The sequence below is a fragment of the Mobula hypostoma genome, chromosome 5, assembly GCF_963921235.1.
Source record: "Mobula hypostoma chromosome 5, sMobHyp1.1, whole genome shotgun sequence".
Taxonomy (NCBI): domain Eukaryota; kingdom Metazoa; phylum Chordata; class Chondrichthyes; order Myliobatiformes; family Myliobatidae; genus Mobula; species Mobula hypostoma.
The window spans coordinates 104,214,517-104,242,309 of NC_086101.1; the positions used below are offsets into that span (position 1 = coordinate 104,214,517).

Sequence of the window (27,793 nt, forward strand, 5' to 3'; positions counted from 1 at the left end):
TGGGTGGGGTGGATCTGAGGGAGGGTCACACTGTGGGAGTGGTGGTACCGAGAGAGTCACACTGTGGGAGGGGTGCTACTGAGGGAGGGTCACACTGTAGGAGTGGTGTTACTGAGGGAGGGTCACACTGTGGGTGGGGTGGATCTGAGGGAGGGTCACACTGTGGGAGGGGGTACCAAGGAAGTGTCACACTGTCGGAGGGGTGGTACCGAGGGAGGGTCACACTGTGGATGGGGTGGATCTGGGGGAGGTTCACACTGTGGGAGGGATGGTACTGAGGGACGGTCACATTGTGGTAGGGATGGTACTGAGGGAGGGTCACCCTGGGAGGGGTGGTACTGAGGGAGGTTCCACTCGGGGAGGGGTGGTACTGAAGTAGAGTCACACTGTGGGAGGGGTGGTACCGAGGGAGAGTCTCACTGGGAGGGGTGGTAGCAAGGGAGGGTCACACTATGGGAAAAGTGGTACCGAGGGGGAGTCACACTGTGGGAGGGGTGGTACCGAGGGAGGGTCACACTTTGGGAGCGGTGGTACTGAAGGAGCGTCACACTGTGGGTGGGGTGCATCTGAGGGAGGGTCACACTTTGGGAGGGGTGGTACTGAGGGAGGGTCACACTGTGGGAGTGGTGGTACTGAAGGAGCGTCACACTGTGGGTGGGGTGCATCTGAGGGAGGGTCACACTGTGGGAGGGGTGGTACCGAGGAAGGGTCACACTTTGGGAGGGGAGGTACTGAGGGTGGGTCACACTGTGGGAGTGGTGGTACTGAGGCAGCGTCAGACTGTGGGAGGGGTCGTACTGAGGGAGGGTCACACTGTGGGTGGGGTGGATCTGAGGGAGGGTCACACTGTGGGAGGGGTGGTACTGAGGGAGGGTCACATTGTGGGAGGGATGGTACTGAGGGAGGGTCACACTGGGAGGGGTAGTACTGAGGGAGGGTCAACTAGGGGAGGGTTGGTACTGAGGTAGAGTCACACTGTGGGAGGGGTGGTACTGAGGGGGGGTCACACAGTGGGAGGGGTGATATCAATAGAAAATCACACTGTGGGAGGGGTGGTACCGAGGGAGAGTCACACTGTGGGAGGGGTGGTACTGAGGGAGGGTCACACTGTGGGTGGGGTGGATCTGAGGGAGGATCACACTGTGGGAGGGGTGGTATCGAGAGAGAATCACTCTGTGGGAGGGCTGGTACTGAGGGAGGGTCACACTGTGGGTGGGGTGGATCTCAGGGAGTGTCACACTGTGGGAGGGGTGGTACTGAGGGAGGGCTAATTGTGGGAGGGATGGTAATGAGGGAGGGTCACATTGTGGGAGGGATGGTACTGAGGGAGGCTCACTCTGGGAGGGGTAGTACTGAGCGAGGGTCCACTGGGGGAGGGTTGGTACTGAGGTAGAGTCACACTGTGGGAGGGGTGGTATCGAGGGAGAGTCACACTGTGGGAGGCGTAATACTGAAGGAGGGTCACACTGTGGGAGGAGGGGTGGTACTGAGAGAGGGTCACACTGTGGGTGGGGTGGATCTGAGGGAGGTTCACACTGTGGGTGGTGTGGATCTGAGGGAGGGTCACACCATGGGAGGGGTGGTACCGAGGGAGGGTCACACTTTGGGAGGGGTGATACTGAGGGAGGGTCTCACTGTGGGAGGGGTGGTACTGAGGGAGGGTCACACTTTGGGAGGGGTGGTACTGAGGGAGGGTCACACTGTGGGAGTGGTGGTACCGAGGGAGGGTCACATTGTGGGTGGGGTAGATCTGAGGGAGGGTCACACTGTGGGTGGGGTGGCACTGAGGTAGGGTCACACTCGGAGGGGTGGTACTGAGGGACGTTCCACTTGGGGCGGGGTGGTACTGAAGTAGAGTCACACTGTGGGAGGGGTGGTACTGAGAGAGGGTCACACTGTGGGAGTGGTGGTACCGAGGCAGGGTCACACTATGGGAAAAGTGGTACCGAGGGGGAGTCACACTGTGGGTCGGGTGGATCTCAGGGAGGGTCACACTGTGGGAGGGGTCGTACCGAGGAAGTGTCACACTTTGGGAGGGGTGGTACTGAGGGAGGGTCACACTATGGGAGTGGTGGTACCAAGGGAGGGTCACACTGTCGGAGGGGTGGTACCGAGGGAGGGTCACACTGTGGATGGGGTGGATCTGAGGGAGGTTCACACTGTGGGAGGGGTGCTACCGAGGAACGGTCACATTATGGGAGGGATGGTACTGAGGGAGGGTCACACTGGGAGGGGTGCTACCGAGGGAAGGTTACGCTCTGAGAGGGGTGGTACCGAGGGAGAGTCGCACTGTGGGAGGCATAATACTGATGGAGGGTCACACTGTGGGAGGAGCGGTGGTACCGAGGGAGGGTCACACTTTGGGAGGGGTGATACTGAGAGAGGGTCACACTTTGGGAGTGGTGGTACCGAGGCAGGGTCACACTATGGGAAAAGTGGTACCGAGGGGGAGTCACACTGTGGGAGGGGTGGTACCGAGGGAGGGTCACACTTTGGGAGGGGTGGTACTGAGGGAGGGTCACACTGTGGAAGTGGTGGTATTGAGGGAGGGTCACACTGTGGGAGAGCTGGTACTGAGGGAGGGTCACACTGTGGGAGGGGTGGATCTGAGGGAGGGTCACACTGTGGGAGGGGTGGTACTGAGGGAGGGTCTCACTGTGGGAGGGGTGGTACTGAGGGAGAGTCACACTGTGGGAGGGGTGGTATCGAGAGAGAATCACTCTGTGGGAGGGCTGGTACTGAGGGAGGGTCACACTGTGGGTGGGGTGGATCTCAGGGAGGGTCACACTGTGGGAGGGGTGGTACTGAGGGAGGGCTAATTGTGGGAGGGATGGTAATGAGGGAGGGTCACATTGTGGGAGGGATGGTACTGAGGGAGGGTCACACTGGGAGGGGTAGTACTGAGCGAGGGTCCACTGGGGGAGGGTTGGTACTGAGGTAGAGTCACACTGTGGGACGGGTGGTACTGAGGGAGGATCTCACTGTGGGAGGGGTGGTATCAAGAGAAAATCACACTGTGGGAGGGGTGGTAACGAGGGAGAGTCACACTGTGGGAGGGGTGGTACTGCGGGAGGGTCTCACTGTGGGTGGGCTGGTACTGAGGGAGAGTCACACTGTGGGAGGGATGGTATGGAGAGAGAATCACTCTGTGAGAGGGGTTGTACTGAGGGAGGGTCACACTGAGGGGTGGTGGCACTGAGGGAAGGTCACACTGTGGGAGGGGTGGTACTGAGGGAAGGTCACACTGAGGGGGGGTGGCACTGAGAGAGGGTCACACTTTGGGAGGGGTGGTACTGAGCGAGGGTCACACTATGGGAGTGGTTGTACCGAGGGAGAGTTACAATGTGGGAGGGGTGGTACTGAGGGTCACACTGTGGGAGGGGTGGTACTGAGGGAGGGTCACACTGTGGGAGTGGTGGTACTCATGCAGGGTCACACTGTGGGTGGGGTGGATCTGAGCGAGGGTCACACTGTGGGAGGCGTGGTACTGAGGGAGGGTCACATTGTGGGAGGGATGGTACTGAAGGAGGGTCACACTGGGAGGAGTAGTACTCAGGGAGGGTCCACTGGCAGAGGGTTGGTACTGAGGTAGAGTAACACTGTGGGAGGGATGGTACTGAGGGAGGGTCACAATGTGGGAGGGGTGGTACTGAGGGTTACACTGTGGGTCGGGTGGATCTGAGGGAGGGTCACACTGTGGGAGGGGTCGTACCGAGGAAGTGTCACACTTTGGGAGGGGTGGTACTGAGGGAGGGTCACACTATGGGAGTGGTGGTACCGAGGGAGGGTCACACTGTCGGAGGGGTGGTACCGAGGGAGGGTCACACTGTGGATGGGGTGGATCTGAGGGAGGTTCACACTGTGGGAGGGGTGCTACTGAGGAACGGTCACATTATGGGAGGGATGGTACTGAGGGAGGGTCACACTGGGAGGGGTGCTACCGAGGGAAGGTTACGCTCTGGGAGGGGTGGTACCGAGGGAGAGTCGCACTGTGGGAGGCGTAATACTGATGGAGGGTCACACTGTGGGAGGAGCGGTGGTACCGAGGGAGGGTCACACTTTCGGAGGGGTGATACTGAGAGAGGGTCACACTTTGGGAGTGGTGGTACCGAGGCAGGGTCACACTATGGGAAAAGTGGTACCGAGGGGGAGTCACACTGTGGGAGGGGTGGTACCGAGGGAGGGTCACACTTTGGGAGGGGTGGTACTGAGGGAGGGTCACACTGTGGGAGTGGTGGTTTTGAGGGAGGGTCACACTGTGGGAGGGCTGGTACTGAGGGAGGGTCACACTGTGGGAGGGGTGGATCTGAGGGAGGGTCACACTGTGGGAGGGGTGGTACTGAGGGAGGATCTCACTGTGGGAGGGGTGGTACTGAGGGAGAGTCACACTGTGGGAGGGGTGGTATCGAGAGAGAATCACTCTGTGGGAGGGCTGGTACTGAGGGAGGGTCACACAGTGGGTGGGGTGGATCTCAGGGAGGGTCACACTGTGGGAGGGGTGGTACTGAGGGAGGGCTAATTGTGGGAGGGATGGTAATGAGGGAGGGTCACATTGTGGGAGGGATGGTACTGAGGGAGGGTCACACTGGGAGGGGTAGTACTGAGCGTGGGTCCACTGGGGGAGGGTTGGTACTGAGGTAGAGTCACACTGTGGGAGGGGTGGTACTGAGGGAGGGTCACACTGTGGGAGGGGTGGTATCAAGAGAAAATCACACTGTGGGAGGGGTGGTAACGAGGGAGAGTCACACTGTGGGAGGGGTGGTACTGCGGGAGGGTCACACTGTGGGTGGGGTGGATCTGAGGGAGGGTCACACTGTGGGAGCGGTGGATCTGAGGTAGGGTCACACTGTGGGAGGGGTTGTACTGAGGGAGGGTCTCACTGTGGGAGGGGTGGTACTAAGGGAGGGTCACACTGTGGGAGGGGTGGTACTGAGGAAGGGTCTCACTGTGGGAGGGCTGGTACTGAGGGAGAGTCACACTGTGGGAGGGATGGTATCGAGAGAGAATCACTCTGTGAGAGGGGTTGTACTGAGGGAAGGTCACACTGTGGGAGGGGTGGTACTGAGGGAAGGTCACACTGAGGGGGGGTGGCACTGAGAGAGGGTCACACTTTGGGAGGGGTGGTACTGAGCGAGGGTCACACTATGGGAGTGGTTGTACCGAGGGAGAGTCATAATGTGGGAGGGGTGGTACTGAGGGTCTCACTGTGGGAGGGGTGGTACTGAGGGAGAGTCACACTGTGGGAGGGGTGGTATCGAGAGAGAATCACTCTGTGGGAGGGCTGGTACTGAGGGAGGGTCACACTGTGGGAGGGGTGGTATCAAGAGAAAATCACACTGTGGGAGGGGTGGTAACGAGGGAGAGTCACACTGTGGGAGGGGTGGTACTGCGGGAGGGTCTCACTGTGGGAGGGCTGGTACTGAGGGAGAGTCACACTGTGGGAGGGATGGTATCGAGAGAGAATCACTCTGTGAGAGGGGTTGTACTGAGGGAGGGTCACACTGAGGGGTGGTGGCACTGAGGGAAGGTCACACTGTGGGAGGGGTGGTACTGAGGGAAGGTCACACTGAGGGGGGGTGGCACTGAGAGAGGGTCACACTTTGGGAGGGGTGGTACTGAGCGAGGGTCACACTATGGGAGTGGTTGTACCGAGGGAGACTTACAATGTGGGAGGGGTGGTACTGAGGGTCACACTGTGGGAGGGGTGGTACTGAGGGAGGGTCACACTGTGGGAGTGGTGGTACTCATGCAGGGTCACACTGTGGGTGGGGTGGATCTGAGCGAGGGTCACACTGTGGGAGGCGTGGTACTGAGGGAGGGTCACATTGTGGGAGGGATGGTACTGAAGGAGGGTCACACTGGGAGGAGTAGTAATCAGGGAGGGTCCACTGGCAGAGGGTTGGTACTGAGGTAGAGTAACACTGTGGGAGGGATGGTACTGAGGGAGGGTCACAATGTGGGAGGGGTGGTACTGAGGGTCACACTGTGGGTCGGGTGGATCTCAGGGAGGGTCACACTGTGGGAGGGGTCGTACCGAGGAAGTGTCACACTTTGGGAGGGGTGGTACTGAGGGAGGGTCACACTATGGGAGTGGTGGTACCGAGGGAGGGTCACACTGTCGGAGGGGTGGTACCGAGGGAGGGTCACACTGTGGATGGGGTGGATCTGAGGGAGGTTCACACTGTGGGAGGGGTGCTACTGAGGAACGGTCACATTATGGGAGGGATGGTACTGAGGGAGGGTCACACTGGGAGGGGTGCTACCGAGGGAAGGTTACGCTCTGGGAGGGGTGGTACCGAGGGAGAGTCGCACTGTGGGAGGCGTAATACTGATGGAGGGTCACACTGTGGGAGGAGCGGTGGTACCGAGGGAGGGTCACACTTTCGGAGGGGTGATACTGAGAGAGGGTCACACTTTGGGAGTGGTGGTACCGAGGCAGGGTCACACTATGGGAAAAGTGGTACCGAGGGGGAGTCACACTGTGGGAGGGGTGGTACCGAGGGAGGGTCACACTTTGGGAGGGGTGGTACTGAGGGAGGGTCACACTGTGGGAGTGGTGGTTTTGAGGGAGGGTCACACTGTGGGAAGGCTGGTACTGAGGGAGGGTCACACTGTGGGAGGGGTGGATCTGAGGGAGGGTCACACTGTGGGAGGGGTGGTACTGAGGGAGGATCTCACTGTGGGAGGGGTGGTACTGAGGGAGAGTCACACTGTGGGAGGGGTGGTATCGAGAGAGAATCACTCTGTGGGAGGGCTGGTACTGAGGGAGGGTCACACAGTGGGTGGGGTGGATCTCAGGGAGGGTCACACTGTGGGAGGGGTGGTACTGAGGGAGGGCTAATTGTGGGAGGGATGGTAATGAGGGAGGGTCACATTGTGGGAGGGATGGTACTGAGGGAGGGTCACACTGGGAGGGGTAGTACTGAGCGTGGGTCCACTGGGGGAGGGTTGGTACTGAGGTAGAGTCACACTGTGGGAGGGGTGGTACTGAGGGAGGGTCACACTGTGGGAGGGGTGGTATCAAGAGAAAATCACACTGTGGGAGGGGTGGTAACGAGGGAGAGTCACACTGTGGGAGGGGTGGTACTGCGGGAGGGTCACACTGTGGGTGGGGTGGATCTGAGGGAGGGTCACACTGTGGGAGCGGTGGATCTGAGGTAGGGTCACACTGTGGGAGGGGTTGTACTGAGGGAGGGTCTCACTGTGGGAGGGGTGGTACTAAGGGAGGGTCACACTGTGGGAGGGGTGGTACTGAGGGAGGGTCTCACTGTGGGAGGGCTGGTACTGAGGGAGAGTCACACTGTGGGAGGGATGGTATCGAGAGAGAATCACTCTGTGAGAGGGGTTGTACTGAGGGAAGGTCACACTGTGGGAGGGGTGGTACTGAGGGAAGGTCACACTGAGGGGGGGTGGCACTGAGAGAGGGTCACACTTTGGGAGGGGTGGTACTGAGCGAGGGTCACACTATGGGAGTGGTTGTACCGAGGGAGAGTCACAATGTGGGAGGGGTGGTACTGAGTGTCACACTGTGGGAGGGGTGGTACTGAGGGAGGGTCACACTGTGGGAGTGGTGGTACTCATGCAGGGTCACACTGTGGGTGGGGTGGATCTGAGCGAGGGTCACACTGTGGGAGGCGTGGTACTGAGGGAGTGTCACATTGTGGGAGGGATGGTACTGAAGGAGGGTCACACTGGGAGGAGTAGTACTCAGGGAGGGTCCACTGGCAGAGGGTTAATACTGAGGTAGAGTAACACTGTGGGAGGGATGGTACTGAGGGAGGGTCACAATGTGGGAGGGGTGGTATCGAGAGAGAATCACTCTGTGTGAGGGGTGGTACTCAGGGAGGGGCACACTGAGGGAGGGTCACACTTTGGGAGGGGTGGTACTGAGGGAGGGTCACACTATGGGAGTGGTGGTACTGAGGGAGGGTCACACTGTGGGTGGGGTGGATCTGAGGGAGGGTCACACTGTGGGAGTGGTGGTACCGAGAGAGTCACACTGTGGGAGGGGTGCTACTGAGGGAGGGTCACACTGTAGGAGTGGTGTTACTGAGGGAGGGTCACACTGTGGGTGGGGTGGATCTGAGGGAGGGTCACACTGTGGGAGGGGTCGTACCAAGGAAGTGTCACACTGTCGGAGGGGTGGTACCGAGGGAGGGTCACACTGTGGATGGGGTGGATCTGGGGGAGGTTCACACTGTGGGAGGGATGGTACTGAGGGACGGTCACATTGTGGTAGGGATGGTACTGAGGGAGGGTCACCCTGGGAGGGGTGGTACTGAGGGAGGTTCCACTCGGGGAGGGGTGGTACTGAAGTAGAGTCACACTGTGGGAGGGGTGGTACCGAGGGAGAGTCACACTGGGAGATGTGGTAGCAAGGGAGGGTCACACTATGGGAAAAGTGGTACCGAGTGGGAGTCACACTGTGGGAGGGGTGGTACCGAGGGAGGGTCACACTTTGGGAGGGGTGGTACTGAAGGAGCGTCACACTGTGGGTGGGGTGCATCTGAGGGAGGGTCACACTGTGGGAGGGGTCGTACCAAGGAAGTGTCACACTGTCGGAGGGGTGGTACCGAGGGAGGGTCACACTGTGGATGGGGTGGATCTGGGGGAGGTTCACACTGTGGGAGGGATGGTACTGAGGGACGGTCACATTGTGGTAGGGATGGTACTGAGGGAGGGTCACCCTGGGAGGGGTGGTACTGAGGGAGGTTCCACTCGGGGAGGGGTGGTACTGAAGTAGAGTCACACTGTGGGAGGGGTGGTACCGAGGGAGAGTCTCACTGGGAGGGGTGGTAGCAAGGGAGGGTCACACTATGGGAAAAGTGGTACCGAGGGGGAGTCACACTGTGGGAGGGGTGGTACCGAGGGAGGGTCACACTTTGGGAGCGGTGGTACTGAAGGAGCGTCACACTGTGGGTGGGGTGCATCTGAGGGAGGGTCACACTTTGGGAGGTGTGGTACTGAGGGAGGGTCACACTGTGGGAGTGGTGGTACTGAAGGAGCGTCACACTGTGGGTGGGGTGCATCTGAGGGAGGGTCACACTGTGGGAGGGGTGGTACCGAGGAAGGGTCACACTTTGGGAGGGGAGGTACTGAGGGTGGGTCACACTGTGGGAGTGGTGGTACTGAGGCAGCGTCAGACTGTGGGAGGGGTCGTACTGAGGGAGGGTCACACTGTGGGTGGGGTGGATCTGAGGGAGGGTCACACTGTGGGAGGGGTGGTACTGAGGGAGGGTCACATTGTGGGAGGGATGGTACTGAGGGAGGGTCACACTGGGAGGGGTAGTACTGAGGGAGGGTCAACTAGGGGAGGGTTGGTACTGAGGTAGAGTCACACTGTGGGAGGGGTGGTACTGAGGGGGGGTCACACAGTGGGAGGGGTGATATCAATAGAAAATCACACTGTGGGAGGGGTGGTACCGAGGGAGAGTCACACTGTGGGAGGGGTGGTACTGAGGGAGGGTCACACTGTGGGTGCGGTGGATCTGAGGGAGGATCACACTGTGGGAGGGGTGGTATCGAGAGAGAATCACTCTGTGGGAGGGCTGGTACTGAGGGAGGGTCACACTGTGGGTGGGGTGGATCTCAGGGAGTGTCACACTGTGGGAGGGGTGGTACTGAGGGAGGGCTAATTGTGGGAGGGATGGTAATGAGGGAGGGTCACATTGTGGGAGGGATGGTACTGAGGGAGGGTCACACTGGGAGGGGTAGTACTGAGCGAGGGTCCACTGGGGGAGGGTTGGTACTGAGGTAGAGTCACACTGTGGGAGGGGTGGTATCGAGGGAGAGTCACACTGTGGGAGGCGTAATACTGAAGGAGGGTCACACTGTGGGAGGAGGGGTGGTACTGAGAGAGGGTCACACTGTGGGTGGGGTGGATCTGAGGGAGGTTCACACTGTGGGTGGTGTGGATCTGAGGGAGGGTCACACCATGGGAGGGGTGGTACCGAGGGAGGGTCACACTTTGGGAGGGGTGATACTGAGGGAGGGTCTCACTGTGGGAGGGGTGGTACTGAGGGAGGGTCACACTTTGGGAGGGGTGGTACTGAGGGAGGGTCACACTGTGGGAGTGGTGGTACCGAGGGAGGGTCACATTGTGGGTGGGGTAGATCTGAGGGAGGGTCACACTGTGGGTGGGGTGGCACTGAGGTAGGGTCACACTCGGAGGGGTGGTACTGAGGGACGTTCCACTTGGGGCGGGGTGGTACTGAAGTAGAGTCACACTGTGGGAGGGGTGGTACTGAGAGAGGGTCACACTGTGGGAGTGGTGGTACCGAGGCAGGGTCACACTATGGGAAAAGTGGTACCGAGGGGGAGTCACACTGTGGGTCGGGTGGATCTCAGGGAGGGTCACACTGTGGGAGGGGTCGTACCGAGGAAGTGTCACACTTTGGGAGGGGTGGTACTGAGGGAGGGTCACACTATGGGAGTGGTGGTACCAAGGGAGGGTCACACTGTCGGAGGGGTGGTACCGAGGGAGGGTCACACTGTGGATGGGGTGGATCTGAGGGAGGTTCACACTGTGGGAGGGGTGCTACCGAGGAACGGTCACATTATGGGAGGGATGGTACTGAGGGAGGGTCACACTGGGAGGGGTGCTACCGAGGGAAGGTTACGCTCTGAGAGGGGTGGTACCGAGGGAGAGTCGCACTGTGGGAGGCATAATACTGATGGAGGGTCACACTGTGGGAGGAGCGGTGGTACCGAGGGAGGGTCACACTTTGGGAGGGGTGATACTGAGAGAGGGTCACACTTTGGGAGTGGTGGTACCGAGGCAGGGTCACACTATGGGAAAAGTGGTACCGAGGGGGAGTCACACTGTGGGAGGGGTGGTACCGAGGGAGGGTCACACTTTGGGAGGGGTGGTACTGAGGGAGGGTCACACTGTGGAAGTGGTGGTATTGAGGGAGGGTCACACTGTGGGAGAGCTGGTACTGAGGGAGGGTCACACTGTGGGAGGGGTGGATCTGAGGGAGGGTCACACTGTGGGAGGGGTGGTACTGAGGGAGGGTCTCACTGTGGGAGGGGTGGTACTGAGGGAGAGTCACACTGTGGGAGGGGTGGTATCGAGAGAGAATCACTCTGTGGGAGGGCTGGTACTGAGGGAGGGTCACACTGTGGGTGGGGTGGATCTCAGGGAGGGTCACACTGTGGGAGGGGTGGTACTGAGGGAGGGCTAATTGTGGGAGGGATGGTAATGAGGGAGGGTCACATTGTGGGAGGGATGGTACTGAGGGAGGGTCACACTGGGAGGGGTAGTACTGAGCGAGGGTCCACTGGGGGAGGGTTGGTACTGAGGTAGAGTCACACTGTGGGACGGGTGGTACTGAGGGAGGATCTCACTGTGGGAGGGGTGGTATCAAGAGAAAATCACACTGTGGGAGGGGTGGTAACGAGGGAGAGTCACACTGTGGGAGGGGTGGTACTGCGGGAGGGTCTCACTGTGGGTGGGCTGGTACTGAGGGAGAGTCACACTGTGGGAGGGATGGTATGGAGAGAGAATCACTCTGTGAGAGGGGTTGTACTGAGGGAGGGTCACACTGAGGGGTGGTGGCACTGAGGGAAGGTCACACTGTGGGAGGGGTGGTACTGAGGGAAGGTCACACTGAGGGGGGGTGGCACTGAGAGAGGGTCACACTTTGGGAGGGGTGGTACTGAGCGAGGGTCACACTATGGGAGTGGTTGTACCGAGGGAGAGTTACAATGTGGGAGGGGTGGTACTGAGGGTCACACTGTGGGAGGGGTGGTACTGAGGGAGGGTCACACTGTGGGAGTGGTGGTACTCATGCAGGGTCACACTGTGGGTGGGGTGGATCTGAGCGAGGGTCACACTGTGGGAGGCGTGGTACTGAGGGAGGGTCACATTGTGGGAGGGATGGTACTGAAGGAGGGTCACACTGGGAGGAGTAGTACTCAGGGAGGGTCCACTGGCAGAGGGTTGGTACTGAGGTAGAGTAACACTGTGGGAGGGATGGTACTGAGGGAGGGTCACAATGTGGGAGGGGTGGTACTGAGGGTTACACTGTGGGTCGGGTGGATCTGAGGGAGGGTCACACTGTGGGAGGGGTCGTACCGAGGAAGTGTCACACTTTGGGAGGGGTGGTACTGAGGGAGGGTCACACTATGGGAGTGGTGGTACCGAGGGAGGGTCACACTGTCGGAGGGGTGGTACCGAGGGAGGGTCACACTGTGGATGGGGTGGATCTGAGGGAGGTTCACACTGTGGGAGGGGTGCTACTGAGGAACGGTCACATTATGGGAGGGATGGTACTGAGGGAGGGTCACACTGGGAGGGGTGCTACCGAGGGAAGGTTACGCTCTGGGAGGGGTGGTACCGAGGGAGAGTCGCACTGTGGGAGGCGTAATACTGATGGAGGGTCACACTGTGGGAGGAGCGGTGGTACCGAGGGAGGGTCACACTTTCGGAGGGGTGATACTGAGAGAGGGTCACACTTTGGGAGTGGTGGTACCGAGGCAGGGTCACACTATGGGAAAAGTGGTACCGAGGGGGAGTCACACTGTGGGAGGGGTGGTACCGAGGGAGGGTCACACTTTGGGAGGGGTGGTACTGAGGGAGGGTCACACTGTGGGAGTGGTGGTTTTGAGGGAGGGTCACACTGTGGGAGGGCTGGTACTGAGGGAGGGTCACACTGTGGGAGGGGTGGATCTGAGGGAGGGTCACACTGTGGGAGGGGTGGTACTGAGGGAGGATCTCACTGTGGGAGGGGTGGTACTGAGGGAGAGTCACACTGTGGGAGGGGTGGTATCGAGAGAGAATCACTCTGTGGGAGGGCTGGTACTGAGGGAGGGTCACACAGTGGGTGGGGTGGATCTCAGGGAGGGTCACACTGTGGGAGGGGTGGTACTGAGGGAGGGCTAATTGTGAGAGGGATGGTAATGAGGGAGGGTCACATTGTGGGAGGGATGGTACTGAGGGAGGGTCACACTGGGAGGGGTAGTACTGAGCGTGGGTCCACTGGGGGAGGGTTGGTACTGAGGTAGAGTCACACTGTGGGAGGGGTGGTACTGAGGGAGGGTCACACTGTGGGAGGGGTGGTATCAAGAGAAAATCACACTGTGGGAGGGGTGGTAACGAGGGAGAGTCACACTGTGGGAGGGGTGGTACTGCGGGAGGGTCACACTGTGGGTGGGGTGGATCTGAGGGAGGGTCACACTGTGGGAGCGGTGGATCTGAGGTAGGGTCACACTGTGGGAGGGGTTGTACTGAGGGAGGGTCTCACTGTGGGAGGGGTGGTACTAAGGGAGGGTCACACTGTGGGAGGGGTGGTACTGAGGAAGGGTCTCACTGTGGGAGGGCTGGTACTGAGGGAGAGTCACACTGTGGGAGGGATGGTATCGAGAGAGAATCACTCTGTGAGAGGGGTTGTACTGAGGGAAGGTCACACTGTGGGAGGGGTGGTACTGAGGGAAGGTCACACTGAGGGGGGGTGGCACTGAGAGAGGGTCACACTTTGGGAGGGGTGGTACTGAGCGAGGGTCACACTATGGGAGTGGTTGTACCGAGGGAGAGTCATAATGTGGGAGGGGTGGTACTGAGGGTCTCACTGTGGGAGGGGTGGTACTGAGGGAGAGTCACACTGTGGGAGGGGTGGTATCGAGAGAGAATCACTCTGTGGGAGGGCTGGTACTGAGGGAGGGTCACACTGTGGGAGGGGTGGTATCAAGAGAAAATCACACTGTGGGAGGGGTGGTAACGAGGGAGAGTCACACTGTGGGAGGGGTGGTACTGCGGGAGGGTCTCACTGTGGGAGGGCTGGTACTGAGGGAGAGTCACACTGTGGGAGGGATGGTATCGAGAGAGAATCACTCTGTGAGAGGGGTTGTACTGAGGGAGGGTCACACTGAGGGGTGGTGGCACTGAGGGAAGGTCACACTGTGGGAGGGGTGGTACTGAGGGAAGGTCACACTGAGGGGGGGTGGCACTGAGAGAGGGTCACACTTTGGGAGGGGTGGTACTGAGCGAGGGTCACACTATGGGAGTGGTTGTACCGAGGGAGACTTACAATGTGGGAGGGGTGGTACTGAGGGTCACACTGTGGGAGGGGTGGTACTGAGGGAGGGTCACACTGTGGGAGTGGTGGTACTCATGCAGGGTCACACTGTGGGTGGGGTGGATCTGAGCGAGGGTCACACTGTGGGAGGCGTGGTACTGAGGGAGGGTCACATTGTGGGAGGGATGGTACTGAAGGAGGGTCACACTGGGAGGAGTAGTACTCAGGGAGGGTCCACTGGCAGAGGGTTGGTACTGAGGTAGAGTAACACTGTGGGAGGGATGGTACTGAGGGAGGGTCACAATGTGGGAGGGGTGGTACTGAGGGTCACACTGTGGGTCGGGTGGATCTCAGGGAGGGTCACACTGTGGGAGGGGTCGTACCGAGGAAGTGTCACACTTTGGGAGGGGTGGTACTGAGGGAGGGTCACACTATGGGAGTGGTGGTACCGAGGGAGGGTCACACTGTCGGAGGGGTGGTACCGAGGGAGGGTCACACTGTGGATGGGGTGGATCTGAGGGAGGTTCACACTGTGGGAGGGGTGCTACTGAGGAACGGTCACATTATGGGAGGGATGGTACTGAGGGAGGGTCACACTGGGAGGGGTGCTACCGAGGGAAGGTTACGCTCTGGGAGGGGTGGTACCGAGGGAGAGTCGCACTGTGGGAGGCGTAATACTGATGGAGGGTCACACTGTGGGAGGAGCGGTGGTACCGAGGGAGGGTCACACTTTCGGAGGGGTGATACTGAGAGAGGGTCACACTTTGGGAGTGGTGGTACCGAGGCAGGGTCACACTATGGGAAAAGTGGTACCGAGGGGGAGTCACACTGTGGGAGGGGTGGTACCGAGGGAGGGTCACACTTTGGGAGGGGTGGTACTGAGGGAGGGTCACACTGTGGGAGTGGTGGTTTTGAGGGAGGGTCACACTGTGGGAAGGCTGGTACTGAGGGAGGGTCACACTGTGGGAGGGGTGGATCTGAGGGAGGGTCACACTGTGGGAGGGGTGGTACTGAGGGAGGATCTCACTGTGGGAGGGGTGGTACTGAGGGAGAGTCACACTGTGGGAGGGGTGGTATCGAGAGAGAATCACTCTGTGGGAGGGCTGGTACTGAGGGAGGGTCACACAGTGGGTGGGGTGGATCTCAGGGAGGGTCACACTGTGGGAGGGGTGGTACTGAGGGAGGGCTAATTGTGGGAGGGATGGTAATGAGGGAGGGTCACATTGTGGGAGGGATGGTACTGAGGGAGGGTCACACTGGGAGGGGTAGTACTGAGCGTGGGTCCACTGGGGGAGGGTTGGTACTGAGGTAGAGTCACACTGTGGGAGGGGTGGTACTGAGGGAGGGTCACACTGTGGGAGGGGTGGTATCAAGAGAAAATCACACTGTGGGAGGGGTGGTAACGAGGGAGAGTCACACTGTGGGAGGGGTGGTACTGCGGGAGGGTCACACTGTGGGTGGGGTGGATCTGAGGGAGGGTCACACTGTGGGAGCGGTGGATCTGAGGTAGGGTCACACTGTGGGAGGGGTTGTACTGAGGGAGGGTCTCACTGTGGGAGGGGTGGTACTAAGGGAGGGTCACACTGTGGGAGGGGTGGTACTGAGGGAGGGTCTCACTGTGGGAGGGCTGGGTACTGAGGGAGAGTCACACTGTGGGAGGGATGGTATCGAGAGAGAATCACTCTGTGAGAGGGGTTGTACTGAGGGAAGGTCACACTGTGGGAGGGGTGGTACTGAGGGAAGGTCACACTGAGGGGGGGTGGCACTGAGAGAGGGTCACACTTTGGGAGGGGTGGTACTGAGCGAGGGTCACACTATGGGAGTGGTTGTACCGAGGGAGAGTCACAATGTGGGAGGGGTGGTACTGAGTGTCACACTGTGGGAGGGGTGGTACTGAGGGAGGGTCACACTGTGGGAGTGGTGGTACTCATGCAGGGTCACACTGTGGGTGGGGTGGATCTGAGCGAGGGTCACACTGTGGGAGGCGTGGTACTGAGGGAGTGTCACATTGTGGGAGGGATGGTACTGAAGGAGGGTCACACTGGGAGGAGTAGTACTCAGGGAGGGTCCACTGGCAGAGGGTTAATACTGAGGTAGAGTAACACTGTGGGAGGGATGGTACTGAGGGAGGGTCACAATGTGGGAGGGGTGGTATCGAGAGAGAATCACTCTGTGTGAGGGGTGGTACTCAGGGAGGGGCACACTGAGGGAGGGTCACACTTTGGGAGGGGTGGTACTGAGGGAGGGTCACACTATGGGAGTGGTGGTACTGAGGGAGGGTCACACTGTGGGTGGGGTGGATCTGAGGGAGGGTCACACTGTGGGAGTGGTGGTACCGAGAGAGTCACACTGTGGAGGGGTGGTACTGAGGGAGGGTCACACTGTGGGAGTGGTGTTACTGAGGGAGGGTCACACTGTGGGTGGGGTGGATCTGAGGGAGGGTCACACTGTGGGAGGGGTCGTACCAAGGAAGTGTCACGCTGTCGGAGGGGTGGTACCGAGGGAGGGTCACACTGTGGATGGGGTGGATCTGGGGGAGGTTCACACTGTGGGAGGGATGGTACTGAGGGACGGTCACATTGTGGTAGGGATGGTACTGAGGGAGGGTCACCCTGGGAGGGGTGGTACTGAGGGAGGTTCCACTCGGGGAGGGGTGGTACTGAAGTAGAGTCACACTGTGGGAGGGGTGGTACCGAGGGAGAGTCACACTGGGAGATGTGGTAGCAAGGGAGGGTCACACTATGGGAAAAGTGGTACCGAGTGGGAGTCACACTGTGGGAGGGGTGGTACCGAGGGAGGGTCACACTTTGGGAGGGGTGGTACTGAAGGAGCGTCACACTGTGGGTGGGGTGCATCTGAGGGAGGGTCACACTGTGGGAGGGGTGGTACCGAGGGAGGGTCACACTTTGGGAGGGGTGGTACTGAGGGAGGGTCACACTGTGGGAGTGGTGGTACTGAAGGAGCGTCACACTGTGGGTGGGGTGCATCTGAGGGAGGGTCACACTGTGGGAGGGGTGGTACCGAGGAAGGGTCACACTTTGGGAGGGGAGGTACTGAGGGTGGGTCACACTGTGGGACTGGTGGTACTGAGGCAGCGTCAGACTGTGGGAGGGGTCGTACTGAGGGAGGGTCACACTGTGGGTGGGGTGGACCTGAGGGAGGGTCACACTGTGGGAGGGGTGGTACTGAGGGAGGGTCACATTGTGGGAAGGATGGTACTGAGGGAGGGTCACACTGGGAGGGGTAGTACTGAGGGAGGGTCCACTGGGGGAGGGTTGGTACTGAGGTAGAGTCACACTGTGGGAGGGGTGGTACTGAGGGGGGGTCACACTGTGGGAGGGGTGATATCAATAGAAAATCACACTGTGGGAGGGGTGGTACCGAGGGAGAGTCACACTGTGGGAGGGGTGGTACTGAGGGAGGGTCACACTGTGGGTGGGGTGGATCTGAGGGAGGATCACACTGTGGGAGGGGTGGATCTGAGGGAGGGTCACACTGTGGGAGGGGTGGTACTGAGGGAGGGTCTCACTGTGGGAGGGGTGGTACTGAGGAAGAGTCACACTGTGGGAGGGGTGGTATCGAGAGAGAATCACTCTGTGGGAGGGCTGGTACTGAGGGAGGGTCACACTGTGGGTGGGGTGGATCTCAGGGAGGGTCACACTGTGGGAGGGGTGGTACTGAGGGAGGGCTAATTGTGGGAGGGATGGTAATGAGGGAGGGTCACATTGTGGGAGGGATGGTACTGAGGGAGGGTCACACTGGGAGGGGTAGTACTGAGCGAGGGTCCACTGGGGGAGGGTTGGTACTGAGGTAGAGTCACACTGTGGGAGGGGTGGTTTCGAGGGAGAGTCACACTGTGGGAGGCGTAATACTGAAGGAGGGTCACACTGTGGGAGGAGGGGTGGTACTGAGAGAGGGTCACACTGTGGGTGGGGTGGATCTGAGGGAGGTTCACACTGTGGGTGGTGTGGATCTGAGGGAGGGTCACACCATGGGAGGGGTGGTACCGAGGGAGGGTCACACTTTGGGATGGGTGATACTGAGGGAGGGTCTCACTGTGGGAGGGGTGGTACTGAGGGAGGGTCACACTTTGGGAGGGGTGGTACTGAGGGAGGGTCACACTGTGGGAGTGGTGGTACCGAGGGAGGGTCACATTGTGGGTGGGGTAGATCTGAGGGAGGGTCACACTGTGGGTGGGGTGGCACTGAGGTAGGGTCACACTCGGAGGGGTGGTACTGAGGGACGTTCCACTTGGGGAGGGGTGGTACTGAAGTAGAGTCACACTGTGGGAGGGGTGGTACTGAGAGAGGGTCACACTGTGGGAGTGGTGGTACTGAGGGAGGGTCACACTGTGGGAGTGGTGGTATTGAGGGAGGGTCACACTGTGGGAAAAGTGGTACCGAGGGGGAGTCACACTGTGGGAGGGGTGGTACCGAGGGAGGGTCACACTTTGGGAGGGGTGGTACTGAGGGAGGGTCACACTGTGGGAGTGGTGGTATTGAGGGAGGGTCACACTGTGGGAGGGCTGGTACTGAGGGACGGTCACACTGTGGGTGGGGTGGATCTCAGGGAGGGTCACACTGTGGGAGGGGTGGTACTGAGGGAGGGCTAATTGTGGGAGGGATGGTAATGAGGGAGGGTCACATTGTGGGAGGGATGGTACTGAGGGAGGGTCACACTGGGAGGGGTAGTACTGAGCGAGGGTCCACTGGGGGAGGGTTGGTACCGAGGTAGAGTCACACTGTGGGAGGGGTGGTACTGAGGGAGGGTCACACTGTGGGAGGGGTGGTATCAAGAGAAAATCACACTGTGGGAGGGGTGGTACCGAGGGAGAGTCACACTGTGGGAGGGGTGGTACTGAGTGAGGGTCACACTGTGGGAGGGGTGGTATCAAGAGAAAATCACACTGTGGGAGGGGTGGTACCGAGGGAGAGTCACACTGTGGGAGCGGTGGTACTGATGGAAGGTTACATTGTGAGAGGGGTGGTATCAAGAGAAAATCACACTGTGGGAGGGGTGGTACCGAGGGAGAGTCACACTGTGGGAGGGGTCGTACTGATGGAAGGTTACACTGTGAGAGGGGTGGTATCAAGAGAAAATCACACTGTGGGAGGGGTGGTACCGAGGGAGAGTCACACTGTGGGAGGAGTGGTACTGAGGGAGGGTCACACTGTGGGTGGGGTGGATCTGAGGGAGGGTCACACTGTGGGAGGGGTGGTACTGAGGGAGGGTCTCACTGTGGGAGGGGTGGTACTGAGGGAGAGTCACACTGTGGGAGGGGTGGTATCGAGAGAGAGTCACTCTGTGGGAGGGGTTGTACTGACGGAGGGTCACACTGAGGGGTGGTGGCACTGAGGGAAGGTCACACTGTTGGAGGGGTGGTTCCGAGGGAGGGTTATACTTTGGGAGGGGTGGTACTGAGCGAGGGTCACACTATGGGAGTGGTTGTAACGAGGGAGAGTCACAATGTGGGAGGGGTGGTACTGAGGGAGGGTCACACTGGGAGGGGTGCTACCGAGGGAAGGTTACTCTCTGGGAGGGGTGGTACCGAGGGAGAGTCGCACTGTGGGATGCGTAATACTGAAGGAGGGTCACACTGTGGGAGGAGCGGTGGTACCGAGGGAGGGTCACACTTTGGGAGGGGTGGTACTGAGGGAGGTTCACACTGTGGGAGTGGTGGTACCGAGGGAGAGTCACACTATGGGAGGGGTGGTACTGAGGGAAGGTCACACTGTGGGAGGGTGGTACTGAGGGAGGGTCACACTGTGGGAGTGGTGGTACCGAGAGAGTCACACTGTGGGAGGGTTGGTACTGAAGTAGAGTCACACTGTGGGAGGGGTGGTACTGAGAGAGGGTCACACTGTGGGAGTGGTGGTACCGAGGCAGGGTCACACTATGGGAAAAGTGGTACCGAGGGGGAGTCACACCGTGGGAGGGGTGGTACCGAGGGAGGGTCACACTTTGGGAGGGGTGGTACTGAGGGAGGGTCACACTGTGGGAGTGGTGGTATTGAGGGAGGGTCACACTGTGGGAGGGCTGGTACTGAGGGACGGTCACACTGTGGGTGGGGTGGATCTCAGGGAGGGTCACACTGTGGGAGGGGTGGTATCAAGAGAAAATCACACTGTGGGAGGGGTGGTACCGAGGGAGAGTCACACTGTGGGAGGGGTGGTACTGAGGGAGGGTCACACTGTGGGAGGGGTGGTATCAAGAGAAAATCACACTGTGGGAGGGGTGGTACCGAGGGAGAGTCACACTGTGGGAGCGGTGGTACTGATGGAAGGTTACACTGTGAGAGGGGTGGTATCAAGAGAAAATCACACTGTGGGAGGGGTGGTACCGAGGGAGAGTCACACTGTGGGAGGAGTGGTACTGAGGGAGGGTCACACTGTGGGTGGGGTGGATCTGAGGGAGGGTCACACTGTGGGAGGGGTGGTACTGAGGGAGGGTCTCACTGTGGGAGGGGTGGTACTGAGGGAGAGTCACACTGTGGAAGGGGTGGTATCGAGGGAGAATCACTCTGTGGGAGGGGTTGTACTGACGGAGGGTCACACTGAGGGGTGGTGGCACTGAGGGAAGGTCACACTGTTGGAGGGGTGGTTCCGAGGGAGGGTTATACTTTGGGAGGGGTGGTACTGAGCGAGGGTCACACTATGGGAGTGGTTGTAACGAGGGAGAGTCACAATGTGGGAGGGGTGGTACTGAGGGAGGGTCACACTGGGAGGGGTGCTACCGAGGGAAGGTTACGCTCTGGGAGGGGTGGTACCGAGGGAGAGTCGCACTGTGGGATGCGTAATACTGAAGGAGGGTCACATTGTGGGAGGAGCGGTGGTACCGAGGGAGGGTCACACTTTGGGAGGGGTGGTACTGAGGGAGGTTCACACTGTGGGAGTGGTGGTACCGAGGGAGAGTCACACTATGGGAGGGGTGGTACTGAGGGAAGGTCACACTGTGGGAGGGTGGTACTGAGGGAGGGTCACACTGTGGGAGTGGTGGTACCGAGAGAGTCACACTGTGGGAGGGGTGGTACTGAAGTAGAGTCAGACTGTGGGAGGGGTGGTACTGAGAGAGGGTCACACTGTGGGAGTGGTGGTACCGAGGCAGGGTCACACTGTGGGAAAAGTGGTACCGAGGGGGAGTCACACTGTGGGAGGGGTGGTACCGAGGGAGGGTCACACTTTGGGAGGGGTGGTACTGAGGGAGGGTCACACTGTGGGAGTGGTGGTATTGAGGGAGGGTCACACTGTGGGAGGGCTGGTACTGAGGGACGGTCACACTGTGGGTGGGGTGGATCTCAGGGAGGGTCACACTGTGGGAGGGGTGGTACTGAGGGAGGGCTAATTGTGGGAGGGATGGTAATGAGGGAGGGTCACATTGTGGGAGGGATGGTACTGAGGGAGGGTCACACTGGGAGGGGTAGTACTGAGCGAGGGTCCACTGGGGGAGGGTTGGTACCGAGGTAGAGTCACACTGTGGGAGGGGTGGTACTGAGGGAGGGTCACACTGTGGGAGGGGTGGTATCAAGAGAAAATCACACTGTGGGAGGGGTGGTACTGAGGGAGAGTCACACTGTGGGAGGGGTGGTACTGAGGGAGGGTCACACTGTGGGAGGGGTGGTATCAAGAGAAAATCACACTGTGGGAGGGGTGGTACCGAGGGAGAGTCACACTGTGGGAGCAGTGGTACTGATGGAAGGTCACACTGTGTGAGGGGTGGTATCAAGAGAAAATCACACTGTGGGAGGGGTGGTACCGAGGGAGAGTCACACTGTGGGAGGAGTGGTACTGAGGGAGGGTCACACTGTGGGTGGGGTGGATCTGAGGGAGGGTCACACTGTGGGAGGGGTGGTACTGAGGGAGGGTCTCACTGTGGGAGGGGTGGTACTGAGGGAGAGTCACACTGTGGGAGGGGTGGTATCGAGAGAGAATCACTCTGTGGGAGGGGTTGTACTGACGGAGGGTCACACTGAGGGGTGGTGGCACTGAGGGAAGGTCACACTGTTGGAGGGGTGGTTCCGAGGGAGGGTTATACTTTGGGAGGGGTGGTACTGAGCGAGGGTCACACTATGGGAGTGGTTGTAACGAGGGAGAGTCACAATGTGGGAGGGGTGGTACTGAGGGAGGGTCACACTGGGAGGGGTGCTACCGAGGGAAGGTTACGCTCTGGGAGGGGTGGTACCGAGGGAGAGTCGCACTGTGGGATGCGTAATACTGAAGGAGGGTCACACTGTGGGAGGAGCGGTGGTACCGAGGGAGGGTCACACTTTGGGAGGGGTGGTACTGAGGGAGGTTCACACTGTGGGAGTGGTGGTACCGAGGGAGAGTCACACTATGGGAGGGGTGGTACTGAGGGAAGGTCACACTGTGGGAGGGTGGTACTGAGGGAGGGTCACACTGTGGGAGTGGTGGTACCGAGAGAGTCACACTGTGGGAGGGGTGGTACTGAGGGAGGGTCACACTGTGGGAGTGGTGGTACTGAGGGAAGGTCACACTGTGGGAGTGGTGGTACCGAGAGAGTCACACTGTGGGAGGGGTGGTACTGAGGGAGGGTCACACTGTGTGAGGGGTGGTACTGAGGGAGGGTCACACTGTGGGTGGGGTGGATTTGAGGGAGGGTCACACTGTGGGAGGGGTGGCACTAAGGGAGGGTCACACTGTGGGATGGGTGGTACTGAGGGAGGGTCACACTTTGGGAGGGGTGGTACTGAGGGAGGGTCACACTGTGGGAGGGGTAGTACTGAGGGAGGGTCACACTGTGGGAAGGGTGGTACTGAGGGAGGGTCACACTGTGTGAGTGGTGGTACTGAGGGAGGGTCACACTGTAGGTGGGGTGGATTTGAGGGAGGGTCACACTGTGGGAGGGGTGGTACTGAGGGAGGGTCACACTGTGGGAGGGATGGTACTGAGGGAGGGTCACACTGTGGGTGGGGTGGATTTGAGGGAGGGTCACACTGTGGGAGGGGTGGTACTGAGGGAGGGTCACACTGTGGGAAGGGTGGTACTGAGGGAGGGTCACACTGTGGGTGGGGTGGATTTGAGGGAGGGTCACACTGTGGGAGGGGTGGTACTGAGGGAGGGTCACACTGTGGGAGGGTTGGTACCGAGGGAGGGTCACACTGTGGGTGGGGTGGATCTGAGGGAGGGTCACACTGTGGGAGGGGTGGCACTAAGGGTGGGTCACACTGTGGGAAGGGTGGTACTGAGGGAGGGTCACACTGTGGGAAGAGTGGTACTGAGGGAGGGTCACACTGTGGGAGGGGTGGTACTGAGGGAGGGTCGCACTGTGGGAGGGGTGGTACCGAGGGAGGGTCACACTGTGGGTGGGGTGGATCTGAGGGAGGGTCACACTGTGGGAGTGGTGGTACTGAGGGAGGGTCACACTGTGGGAGTGGTGGTACCGAGAGAGTCACACTGTGGGAGGGGTGGTACTGAGGGAGGGTCACACTGTGGGAGGGGTGGTACTGAGGGAGGGTCACACTGTGGGTGGGGTGGATTTGAGGGAGGGTCACACTGTGGGAGGGGTGGTACTGAGGGAGGGTCACACTGTGGGAGTTGTGGTACCGAGAGAGTCACACTGTGGGAGGGGTGGTACTGAGGGAGGGTCACACTGTGGGAGTGGTGTTACTGAGGGAGGGTCACACTGTGGGTGGGGTGGATTTGAGGGAGGGTCACACTGTGGGAAGGGTGGTACTGAGGGAGGGTCACACTTTGGGAGGGGTGGTACTGAGGGAGGGTCACACTGTGGGAGTGGTGGTACCGAGGGACAGTCACACTGTGGGAGGGGTGGTACTGAGGGAGGGTCACACTGTGGGAGGGGTGGTACCGAGGGAGGGTCACACTGTGGGAGGGGTGGTACCAAGGGAGGGTCACACTTTGGCATGGGTGGTACTGAGGGAGGGTCACACTGTGGGAGTGGTGGTACCGAGGGACAGTCACACTGTGGGAGGGGTGGTACTGAGGGAGGGTCACACTGTGGGAGGGGTGGTACCGAGGGAGGGTCACACTGTGGGAGGGGTGGTACCGAGGGAGGGTCACACTTTGGGAGGGGTGGTACTGAGGGAAGGTCACACTGTGGGAGTGGTGGTACCGAGGGACAGTCACACTGTGGGAGGGGTGGTACTGTGGGAGGGTCAAACCCTGCACGTTCCTCACCCGGCTGACGATGACGGCAGGCATGTTGAGGGCCTGGAGGAAGGCCACGGCCACCAGCGGGATGACAGATGACAGCAGGAGCCCGAGCAGAAGGGAGTAAATGAACAAAAATATCGTGCCTGTTGGAGAGGGAGCAAAGAGAGGTCAAACAACCCTTTTACCGAGGCTGCAGCTCCCCGGCCAACACAAACCCTTGGTCCACTACCACCCCCTCTCTCCCCACCTTGAACACACAAGCTGTTGCCCCACACAGTCACTGAGAATATCTACAAAGACCCGAACAACCAGCAAACTGTTAACCACCACCCCACCCCTCTCTCATTCCCAACCCAGTCAGTAGTCTGGTCTCTGTATCCCTGGATCAGACCACACTCGGAACATTACACACAGTTCTGGTTGCGATCCCTGAGTCAGACCACACTGGGAATATCACACACTTCTGGTCTCTATCTCTGGATCAGACCACACTCGGAACATTACACACAGTTCTGGTTGCGATCCCTGAGTCAGACCACACTGGGAATATCACACACTTCTGGTCTCTATCTCTGGATCAGACTACACTGGGAACATCACAAACAGTTCTGGTCTCTGTGTCCCTGGATCAGACCACACTGGGAACATCACACACAGTTCTGGTCTCTGTATCCCTGGAACAGACCACACTCGGAACATTACACACAGTTCTGGTTGCGATCCCTGAGTCAGACCACACTGAGAATATCACACACTTCTGGTCTCTATCTCTGGATCAGACCACACTGGGAACATCACACACAGTTCTGGTCTCTGTGTCCCTGGATCAGACTACACTGGGAACATCACAAACAGTTCTGGTCTCTGTGTCCCTGGATCAGACTACACTGGGAACATCACAAACAGTTCTGGTCTCTGTGTCCCTCGATCAGACTACACTGGGAACATCACACACAGTTCTGGTCTCTGTATCCCTGGATCAGGCTACACTTGGAACATCACACACAGTTCTGGTCTCTGTATCTCTGGATCAGGCTACACTGGGAACATCACAAACAGTTCTGGTCTCTGTGTCCCTGGATCAGACTACACTGCGAACATCACACACAGTTCTGGTCTCTGTGTCCCCGGATCAGACCACACTCGGAATATTACACACAGTTCTGGTTGCGATCCCTGAGTCAGACCACACTGGGAATATCACACACTTCTGGTCTCTATCTCTGGATCAGACCACACCGGGAACATCACAAACAGTTCTGGTCTCTGTGTCCCTGGATCAGACTACACTGGGAACATCACACACAGTTCTGGTCTCTGTGTCCCTGGATCAGACCACACTGGGAACATCACACACAGTTCTGGTCTCTGTATCCCTGGATCAGGCTACACTTGGAACATCACACAGTTCTGGTCTCTGTATCCCTGGATCAATAGACAATAGACAATAGGTGCAGGAGTACGCCATTCGGCCCTTCAAGCCAGCACCGCCATTCACTGTGATCATGGCTGATCATCCACAATCAGTATCCAGTTCCTGCCTTATCCCCATAACCTTTGATTCCGCTATCTTTAAGAGCTCTATCCATCTCTTTCTTGAAAGCATCCAGAGACTTGGCCTCCACAGCCTTCTGGGGCAGAGCATTCCATATATCCACCACTCTCTGGGTGAAAAAGTTTTCCCTCAACTCTATTCTAAATGGCCTACCCCTTATTCTTAAACTGTGGCCTCTGGTTCTGGACTCACCCATCAGCGGGAACATGCTTCCTGCTTTCAGCGTGTCCAATCCCTTATGTATTTCAATAAGATCCCCTCTCAGCCTTCTAAATTCCAGAGTATACAAGCCCAGTCGCTCCAATCTTTCGATATATGACAGCCCTGCCATCCCGGGAATTAACCTTGTGAACCTACGCTGCACTCCCTCAATAGCAAGAATGTTCTTCCTCAAATTTGAGACCAAAACTGCACACAGTACTCCAGGTGTGGTCTCACCAGGGCCCTGTACAGCTGCAGAAGGACCTCTTTGCTCTTATACTCAATTCCCCTTGTTATGAAGGCCAGCACGCCATTAGCTTTCTTCACTGCCTGCTGTACTTGCATGCTTGCTTTCAGTGACTGATGTACAAGAACACCTAGATCTCGTTGTGCTTCCCCTTTTCCTAACTTGACTCTATTTAGATAATAATCTGCCTTCCCGTTCTTACCACCAAAGTGGATAACCTCACATTTATCCACATTAAATTGCATCTGCCATGCATCTGCCCACTCACCCAGCCTGTCCAAGTCACCCTGCATTCTCATAACATCCTCCTCACATTTCACACTGCCACCCAGCTTTGTGTCATCAGCAAATTTGCTAATGTTACTTTTAATTCCCTCATCTAAATCATTAATATATATTGTAAACAGCTGTGGTCCCAGCACTGAACCCTGCGGTACCCCACTGGTCACCACCTGCCATTCCAAAAGGGACCCATTAATCGCTACTCTTTGTTTTCTGTCAGCCAGCCAATTTTCAATCCATATCAGTACTCTACCCCCAATACCATGTGCCCTAATTTTGCCCAATAATCTCCTATGTGGGACTTTATCAAAGGCTTTCTGAAAGTCCAGGTACACTACATCCACTGGCTCTCCCTTGTCCATTTTCATAGTTACATCCTCAAAAACTTCCGGAAGATTAGTCAAGCACGATTTCCCCTTCGTAAATCCATGCTGACTCAGACCGATCCTGTTACTGCTATCCAGATGTGCCATAATTTCATCTTTTATAATTGACTCCAGCATCTTTCTCACCACTGACGTCAGGCTAACCAGTCTATAATTCCCTGTTTTCTCACTTCCTCCCTTCTTGAAGAGAGGGACAACATTAGCCACCCCCCAATCCACAGGAACTGATCCTGAGTCTATAGAACGTTGGAAAATGATTACCAATGCGTCCACGATTTCTAAAGCCACCTCCTTAATTTTCCTGGGATGCAGACCATCAGGTCCCAGGGCCTTCAGACCCAACAGCCTATCCAACACCATTTCCTGCCTAATATAAATTTCCTTCAATTCATCCATTACCCTAGGTCCTTTGGCCACTATTACATCTGGGAGATTGTTTGTGTCTTCCCTAGTGAAGACAGATCCAAAGTACCTGTACAACTCGTCTGCTATTTCCTTGTTCCCCATAATAAATTCACCCCTTCTGTCTTCAAGGGCCCAATTTTGGCCTTAACTATTTTTTTCCTTTTCACTTACCTAAAGAAGCTTTTACTATCCTCCTTTATATTCTTGGCTAGGTTACCTTCGTACCTTATTTTTTCTGCGCGTATTGCCTTTTTAGTTACCTTCTGTTGCTCTTTAAAAGTTTCCCAATCCTCCAGCTTCCCACTCGTCTTTGCCATGTTATGCTTCTTCTCTTTTATTTTTATACTGTCCATTACTTCCCTTGTCAGCCGCGGCCTCCCCTTACTCTCCTTAGGATCTTTCTTCCTCTTTGGAATGAACTGATCCTGCACCTTCCGCACTATTCCCAGAAACACTTGCCATTGCTGTTCCACTGTCATCAGACTACACTGGGAACATCACACACAGTTCTGGTCTCTGTATCCCTGGATCAGACCACACTGGGAACATCACACACAGTTCTGGTCGCGATCCCT

At 58.4% G+C, this 27,793-nt stretch overlaps 1 protein-coding gene across 2 annotated transcripts in view; it reads right to left on the reverse strand.

Annotated features, from left to right (window-relative positions):
• The window catches only part of mpdu1b (mannose-P-dolichol utilization defect 1b), a 160,936-nt gene that overhangs the window by 93,690 nt on the left and 39,453 nt on the right, over positions 1–27,793 (reverse strand). For both annotated transcript variants that reach the window (XM_063047564.1, XM_063047563.1), the window contains exon 5: positions 24,167–24,285. In XM_063047564.1, coding sequence (XP_062903634.1) covers positions 24,167–24,285 — 119 coding nt within the window. The remainder of the gene's footprint in view (positions 1–24,166; positions 24,286–27,793) is intronic.